This window comes from Carettochelys insculpta, chromosome 31 (assembly GCF_033958435.1).
Source record: "Carettochelys insculpta isolate YL-2023 chromosome 31, ASM3395843v1, whole genome shotgun sequence".
Classification (NCBI taxonomy): Eukaryota; Metazoa; Chordata; order Testudines; family Carettochelyidae; genus Carettochelys; species Carettochelys insculpta.
In genome coordinates, this window is record NC_134167.1 from 2,842,631 (window position 1) to 2,850,912 (window position 8,282).

At 47.9% G+C, this 8,282-nt stretch overlaps 1 protein-coding gene across 1 annotated transcript; it reads left to right on the plus strand.

Moving 5' to 3' along the window:
* The first annotated feature begins 1,376 nt into the window (after positions 1–1,376).
* Positions 1,377–7,594, plus strand: NEFL (neurofilament light chain). Its single transcript, XM_074981558.1, has 4 exons — positions 1,377–2,535; positions 4,471–4,595; positions 5,752–6,086; positions 7,428–7,594. Exons 1-4 carry the CDS (start codon positions 1,426–1,428, stop codon positions 7,592–7,594), a joined length of 1,737 nt encoding a protein of 578 aa, XP_074837659.1. The 5' UTR covers positions 1,377–1,425.
* Positions 7,595–8,282: the final 688 nt, after the last annotated feature.

Below are 8,282 nucleotides of genomic sequence, written 5' to 3' on the forward strand. Positions count from 1 at the left end.
CTAATAAAAACGTTAGATACCCAATTCCCATTGAAATCCTTGTGGGCTTGGACCCTGACCTCCTTAGGCTCCCACCCTATGCTTGCGTATACCTCTTGTATTAGGCGTGTTCTCATTATGTTACTAGAGTCCCCTTGTGTCATTGCCCTATCACAGGAGGCAGACCTACATGGGAGGAAGGGAATATACAAAGTGAAGGGGTGGGCTGGGAGGAAAGCAAGGAGCCAGAGGGGTGGGCTGAGAGGTACTCAACAGTGGTAAAGGAAATGATGGGGTGAAGTTGTAGTAGGTCCTGGGGAGATTCAAGAAGGTGATAGGATATATTGGGGCAAGAGGACTGGGCACAGCAGGAGCTGATGGGCTGGGGGGTGAGAGGGTAAGAGAGGAATGAGAAAGGGTGGAAGAACTGAGGGGAGGAGAAGAAGGTGGGAACGAGCTGATGGGCAGAGGAGGAAGGCTCTGATGGGAAGCGGGTGGTATGAATGGAGTTAAGGGAGATGAGTTCCAGGAACAGCCAGGGCCAGGCTGGGGGATTAAATAAACCAATAGGGTATGACAGGCTGATGGGTGTGAAGAGGGTCAGGAGGAATCGTTGGGATGATGGGGGCTGGTGGAGCTGCTGTGGGAGGGATGGAGTGAAGGGGGATAGGGCTGGCGGAGCTGCTGGGGCAGGGGATGGCAGTGAGGGGCAGTAGCAGCTGCTGTTGGTGGTTTGGGGTGGTAGCAGCTGCTGCAGGTTGATGGGGATGGGGCCATGTGAGTCACTGCTAGGACGTGAGGATCTGGAGGTGATGGGAGCTGCTGTGGGAGCACGGGATCAGTGAGAGTCACTAGGGGAGACCATGCGAGCTGCTGCGCGGACAGGGGGTGGGCGGGAGCCACTGCAGGTGGACAAGGGCAGGCGGTGGGCACTGCAGTGAGGGCATGAGGACCAAGGGGGTGGCGGGAGTTGCTGGGGGGGAGGTGGCCGCTGCTGGGAGCTAATGGGAGGGTGTGGGGGCAGCTGCAGCTGCTGTGCCTAGCGCGAAATGAAGGAGGGGCGCTGGGAGCAGCTGCGGGGCCGGGGGGCGGGTGGGAGGCACGGCCGGGGGCCGGTGGCGGGAGATGACGGAGGGGGGAGGGGGGCGGGCATGCTGGTGGGCTACAGGAGCTGCCGACGGAGGGGGCAGGCGGCGGGCTCTGCGGGCCGGCAGGGGGACCGGGGCGGCGGGAGCTGCAGGGGGTAGCGGGCCGGGCGCTCGGAGCGGCCCGGCTTGGGAGGCGGCGCCCGGCTGGGCCCGGCCCCGTGCGCAGCGCTCTGCGCGCTCTCGGCCTCTCCCCGCGGGTACAAATAGGGGTGGGCGGCGCGGAGCCGGGTAGAGCGGCGCGGCTCGGCCTCCCCTCCGCTTCCCTCCCGTCTCCTCGCCCGGCCCGGCGGCGGCGGCCATGAGCTCCTTCGGCTACGAGCCCTTCTTCGCCGCCTACAAGCGGCGGCCGGCGGAGAGCTCGCGGCTGCACTTCTCCGCCGTGCGCAGCGCCAGCACCGCCAGCAGCAGCGTGGGCGGCGGCGGCGGCTATGGCCTGGGCCTGGGCCTGGGCCTGGGCCTGGCCCGCTCCAGCTACTCCAGCCTCTCGGCGCCGCTCTCCTCCGTCTCGCTGCGCCGCAGCTACGCGGCCTCGGCCGGCTCGGGCTCGCTGGGGCTCGCCTCGCTGGAGAGCCTGGACCTGAGCCAGGTGGCGGCCATGAGCACCGACCTCAAGTCGCTGCGCAGCCAGGAGAAGGCGCAGCTGCAGGACCTCAACGACCGCTTCGCCTGCTTCATCGAGCGCGTGCACGAGCTGGAGCAGCAGAACAAGGTGCTGGAGGCCGAGCTGCTGGTGCTGCGGCAGAAGCACGCCGAGCCCTCCCGCTTCCGCGCGCTCTACGAGCAGGAGATCCGCGAGCTGCGCCTGGCGGCCGAGGAGGCCACGAGCGAGCGGCAGGCGCTGCAGGGCGAGCGCGAGAGCCTGGAGGAGACGCTGCGCGGGCTGCAGGCGCGCTACGAGGAGGAGATCCTGAGCCGGGAGGACGCCGAGGGCCGGCTGCTGGAGGCGCGCAAGGTGGCGGACGAGGCGGCGCTGGCCCGCGCCGAGCTGGAGAAGCGCATCGACAGCCTGCTGGACGAGCTGGGCTTCCTCAAGAAGGTGCACGAGGAGGAGCTGGCCGAGCTGCAGGCGCAGATCCAGTACGCGCACCTCTCGGTGGAGATGGACGTGGCGGCCAAGCCCGACCTCTCGGCCGCGCTGCGCGACATCCGCGCGCAGTACGAGAAGCTGGCGGCGCGCAACATGCAGAACGCCGAGGAGTGGTTCCGCAGCCGCTTCACCGTGCTGAGCGAGAGCGCCGCCAAGAACACGGACGCCGTGCGCGCCGCCAAGGACGAGATCTCCGAGAGCCGCCGCCTGCTCAAGGCCAAGACGCTGGAGATCGAGGCCACGCGCGGCATGAACGAGGCGCTGGAGAAGCAGTTGCAGGAGCTGGAGGAGAAGCAGAACGGCGACATCGCCGCCCTGCAGGTGAGCAGGCCGGGGGCGGGGCGGTGTCCCGGGCGGGTACCTGCAGGCATCGGCCCTAACGCCTGAGCAGGGAGCTGCCCTGCACCTCGACGTGGGATGCGCGCCGCCACCGCAGCACCCCGCCTGGGAGCTGTCCAGCAGCGTTGCACATTACTTGCTGGTCGCGAGGGAAGGGCGCTGTCCAGCATTGTGGGGAACTGTTGCTCTTAGCCAGGCAACTGTCTAGCAGAGAGGAGTATTACTGCAGCCTAGCCTGGGAGCTGTGCAGCATCCACATAAGCATTGCGTGCCACATCCCCAGTACCCAGCAAGGGAGATGTCCAGGCACAGCGCGGAAATCTCCAAATGCTTAGACCTGGTGGAAACAGTGTAATAGTTTCCCACAAGCTTTAGATCAGACCCTGCAAATGTCAATGGTGTCCTCAGCTCTAAAGGAGAAATTTAAAAAAAAGGTTTGCATGAAGTAGGAGGCTTACTAATTACATGACCTGGTTTTAAAGAGTTAAGTTAAAACCCGATGCCTATCAAATGAGAAAATTCAAACATCTCATATACTATCCCCATAGCAATAAAGATTAGCAACTAAAAAGGTACTATAATGAATGTTTTGCAGTGTTTATAATAAAACACAATGAGCTGTGTTAGTTACAATGGGTTTTAATGCAGTACTAATTACATGGCCACAATTAAAATACTGTGTTAGTTATTTCTCAAAAGGCATATGCCAGTCATTATATGAGATTACAGCTATATTAACATGTTTAAAATTCACTGGCTTGGATTATTTATGAATTGCACATTGTAGTTAACAAAATTTGAATGGGTGGCATTAGCATTAAAGCAAGTTAGTTGATTATCAATTGCCATAGATACATTTTTAAAGGATTTAATTTATCCTTTAATGAAAAATTAATAATGTTAATTAAGAAGGTAAGGCTAGAAAATACAAAAGGACTAAAAAATCAAAGAGTTTTAATATGAAGGGAGTTTGTGTTACAAATACGCAAAAATTCAGGAATAATTGAGTTCCTGAATTTCTTATTGCTGCCTGTAAAATGTTCTGGCTCTCACTCTTGCAAAACTCTTCATGAACACCTGTCAGGAATTGTCTAATTATTATATAGTCGTGTCTTGAGTGCCAGGGATAGGGTTGGAATACCTACTGAGGACCCTTCCAATTACACACTTCTATGATTGAAGTCATTTGCAAGTTTTGCCTCATCAAGTAGTGCAGGATTATATCATAAAAAATATGATTTAAGAGGGTCATTCTCCCCTTAAGTAACCAGCATATTAGACACTAACTAGTTTGAAGTAGCAGAAAACTCCACCACTTTTTTGAGGGAAAAAGGATGGAAACTGAGTAGATAAACTTTTTGGCAAAAGCCAGTAGTGTGCTCAAAAATAATGGGCCGCATCTTTAGCTGGTGCAAATCAATGTAGCTCTGCTGAGGACCTATGCTAGTAGATACCATTTAGGGGTCTGGACTATTGTGTTCCTTAGCATGAAGTTCCATGAACAAAAGAAAAATGGCATTCAGCTAAAAAGAAAAAATAACATTTATTGTACTATTGTAGCTTTACAACGTAACTTCCTGTGTGCCCTCATATTAGCTTTTCTCCTGAAGAACAGTGGGGACTAAAATAAATTCTGGCAGTTGTTTGGAGAAAAAATTCAGAACCACTTTAGATCTCAAAAATATTAAATGAAATATAATCATAGCTGTTAGATGCGGAAAAACCCTACAAAGTGACATGGCCCTTAATGTGAACATCAACTTTGTATTTGAGGGCAGACTTGGGTCCATTAAATGTATCCCACCGTGTCAGCAGAATTACATTTCATAGAACTGTAGCATTATTTTCCAAACCATCACCACAGTACAAAAGAGGAAGTAAGGATTTCGTGTTTCTGAAAACTCTTATTCCCAACAGGACACAATTAATAAATTAGAAAACGAACTGAGAAGCACAAAGAGTGAGATGGCCCGTTATTTGAAAGAATATCAAGATCTTCTCAATGTGAAAATGGCGCTGGATATTGAAATTGCAGCATACAGGTATGGTGGAGAAAGTGTTCGGTTAATCAGAAAATTTCTCATATAGCTGGAGAAATTCCATTTTATCTTTCACATCTCTCACAAGCTTTACACCCTTTAAATAACTAGCATTAAATATTTTTCAAGAATTATAGCTGCTGACTAGATTAGCCTATGAAAAGCTAATCGGTGTCTTAGATAGGAACTAATAGGTCATTTTCTGCACTCTCCTCATAATAGAAAACGTTACTACAGCTTTCCCATAGAATTATATTTTATTCTTCAGTGTTTTTACTAACTTACCCCTACCTCACACTCACAGAAAAGAAAATCCAACCAGAAATGATTTGCAGGTGAAATATTTGCTTCAGTACAAAATTTTCACCATATAGAAAACCTTCTATACTATTTAGTAGCATACTTAGATTTATTGAATGGAAGAAAGTTTGTTGGAATTAGCAAAGCCTACTTAAAGTAACAAATTACAAAGTTGGGATTATCAGAATTGCCTCAGTGAATTAGGAGCACAAATACTACTGGAAGTTATTTAGGCATTAAAAAAAATCTCGGCTGAAGGCTAATGTTTAGGAACAAACTTACTGATAGATCATTATTTTATGTTTTCTCCCCAGCATCAGTGGAAGCCACAAACACAAAGCTAAAATTATTTGGACTATCTAAAGCAGAGAGTTGAGGGGGGGGAATATTTTGTGGTATAAAACTGCTTGGCATATTTATTAAACTTGGACTCCCTGGAATAAAAGGAGGAGGATATCAAATTGTTGGGTGTGCCTGTTCTATGCAGTTCTGCAGGAAAACAAAATATAACACTCTTCCATTTTAGCCATGGTGACATTATTTTAGTGCTGCTTTTTCATTAATTCCCTTCCAAGGGGATCTTTACATCCAGTGATGCATATTTATGTCCAATTTCCATTTTCTGGAGCTCATTCTAATGAAGTGCCATCTTGTCTTTTGGATCAGCATTTAACTGCCTGGCAGTCGGCCATTGTAGAATAATGGCCTTTATTACTAAAGGTGCATGAGATGCTAATCTTTGGGAGACAGAAACCATTGTTTGGTTCTGTGTTGGTACAGTGTGGTCCTTACCCATGCCTGGGGCTTCTTGGCATGACTGCAGGACAAACCATAAATAATTGTTTGTTTCCTCCCCTAGAAAATTATTGGAAGGTGAAGAGACCCGGCTTAGCTTCACCAGTGTTGGAAGCATAACCAGCAGCTACCCTCAAAGTGCCCCAGTCTTCGGCAGGTCTGCCTACAGTGGTTTACAGAGCAGCTCTTATTTGATGGCAGCCCGTTCCTTCCCTACTTACTACTCCAGTCACGTTCAGGAAGAACAGATAGAAGTAGAAGAGACTATCGAGGCAGCAAAAATGGAAGTGGCCAAAGAAGCACCCCCTTCAGAAGGAGAAGGTGAGGAGGAGGAGGAGGAGGAGAAGCAGGAGGCTGAGGAAGAGGAAGGAGGAGAAGAAGCTGAAGCAGAGGAAGAAGGTACACCTGGTTTCTTTCAAAGCATGCTAGTCCGGAATTCACGTCTACTCAGATGTGAGGCCTCAATCTGCTAATCTTTGTTAACTATAAGCACTTCTTACTCAAGTGAATAGACCCATTGGCTTAAATGGGCCTAGTCACAAAAGTAAGGAATTTCTGGACTGACCCTGTGATGCACATGTGGGAAAACCCAAGCATAAAGTAAAAGATGAGAGCAGATAAATATTGAATATTCCACACATTATGGGGCCAATTCTACTCCTCTGGCAGTCAATGGGAGTTTTGCAATTAACTTTCAAAGGAAGAGCATTGGACCATGTTGATAGAAAGCACTATTGGCAAATTCTCAAGCCAATAAAAAATACCTAATTCAACATTTACATTCACTCCTGAAAGGAACAGAAACATCTTGAACTAAGTATTAATTCCCAGGAACAGCTTGAACCAGATCCTCAGCTGGCATAAATTTAGTTCAGTGAAGCTGTGCTGAATTATACCAGCTGGGGATTTTGCCAGTTACTGCCACTGTCCTTTCACATCCCCCAAAGTACTTTTTCCATTAATTTCTTTACTAAATGTGTATATTTTAAAGAAATATTAAAAACAATTATTCTCCAGAGCATCCTTTCTCTGTTCCTGCTACAGTACTTTTCTGCTTATCATGTGTCTTTTGAACTAGAAATACATTGAGAACTTTCATTCTCTTTTTTTTGATGCCATAACAATTCTCAGGACAACTTAGTCTAATGCACTAAACAATAGCTGGCAAACTTTAAATGCCTAAACAGCAGAAATAAATTCAACAGTCATGTTTTAATGATCCCGATTAATTCTTGAGGGAGAATTAACTACACTGGTGAAAGCAAATTTGTTTTTATTTAAATAGTTCCATAAGATCTACTTAGAATGAAAGCTGATCTGTATCTGGATGGTGATCCACTAGAAAAGGCACTAACGGGCTCATCCAGAGTTCACTGAAGTTAGTGGAAAGACTCAGTTTGACTTCAGTGGACTCTGGATCAAGGCTTAAAATGAGTTGCCAGTCTGTTGTTGTTATTATTATATTAAAGCCACAGTTTTCAAGAGCCTAGACAAGCTAAGCACCCAAAAGACCTTGGAAATGCAATGTGATTTGGTGCCTAGCTTCCTTATCTTGAAAGCCCTAGCCTAAATAAACACACCCTAAATTGATGTATGCGTTGATGGCCCCAAAGTTAATTTGCGTTCCATGAAAGTCAGTAGGGTTTTATCACTGGCTTCAATTAAAACAGAGTGGACACCATGGATTAGCAACATTACATGCCTGATGTGGAGTGGTTTATTGCTGTTCAATTTTCAAAGGTGCCAAGGAGGAATCTGAGGAAGCCAAAGAAGGTGAGGAGGAGGAGGAGAAAGGAGGAGAAGAAGAGGAAGCAGAAGAAGGGGAGGAATCCCAGGAGGCTGCTGAGGAAGCTGAAGAGGGGAAGAAGAAAGAAGAGGAAGAGAAAGAGGAGAAGAAGAAAGATTGATGTGTGTAATGCAGCAGTGTGTAGGTTTCAAAATCGGGTCACAAAACAGCCCATAAATGTACTGAGCTAAAATGTCGCACCAGGTGTGTAATTCAGAGACAACTTAGGTTTAAAGTTCTATGATTTTCTCTGTGCACAGTATCAGTATGCTTGCAGAGTGCCTATCAACTTGCTTCCAGAATATGCATGGTGTTTACTTATTCGTTCAGGCATTATGTTCCATTTGGATGGTTCAAAATGTTAAAATTAAAAATATTAAGTCACTTGGGTGACAAAGTATGTTTAAACTGAATTCAGAATAGTTATGGGAACCCTGACTGGTGCAGATAAGGAAGGCTTGAGTAAAGTATGTGCAGTAAAGCTAGACAATAAAGTAAAAACTACATACACTGTTTTCTCATTGTGTGTGTGTGTCGTATGTCACCAAATACATCTGAAAATGACTGATGAAAGTATACAGTTAATTAGAGGAAGTACCAATGGTCCAGTCCTTTATAGAGGACATGTCATATTGGTAAATAATGCTGTTCAGCTGTTGCTTTTAGGGATGCAAACAATCAGCTTCCTGGGCCTGTTGGAACACAATCTGCACTGAATAGTCTAAGTAGTGAAAGAAATAACTTGGGGTGGGAGGCTACAAGCCCCCCCACAAACCTGCAAAGTGTAGCATGTAGACAGACTGCTAAGT

What these genes read in the sequence shown, in the direction of transcription:
- NEFL (XM_074981558.1), top strand. Translation starts at nt 1,426, where the DNA reads ATGAGCTCCTTCGGCTACGAGCCCTTCTTCGCCGCCTACAAGCGGCGG. An exon ending in GCGACATCGCCGCCCTGCAG is followed by an intron (nt 2,536 to 4,470) that starts GTGAGCAGGCCG and finishes TATTCCCAACAG; the next exon opens with GACACAATTAATAAATTAGA. An exon ending in ATTGAAATTGCAGCATACAG is followed by an intron (nt 4,596 to 5,751) that starts GTATGGTGGAGA and finishes TTCCTCCCCTAG; the next exon opens with AAAATTATTGGAAGGTGAAG.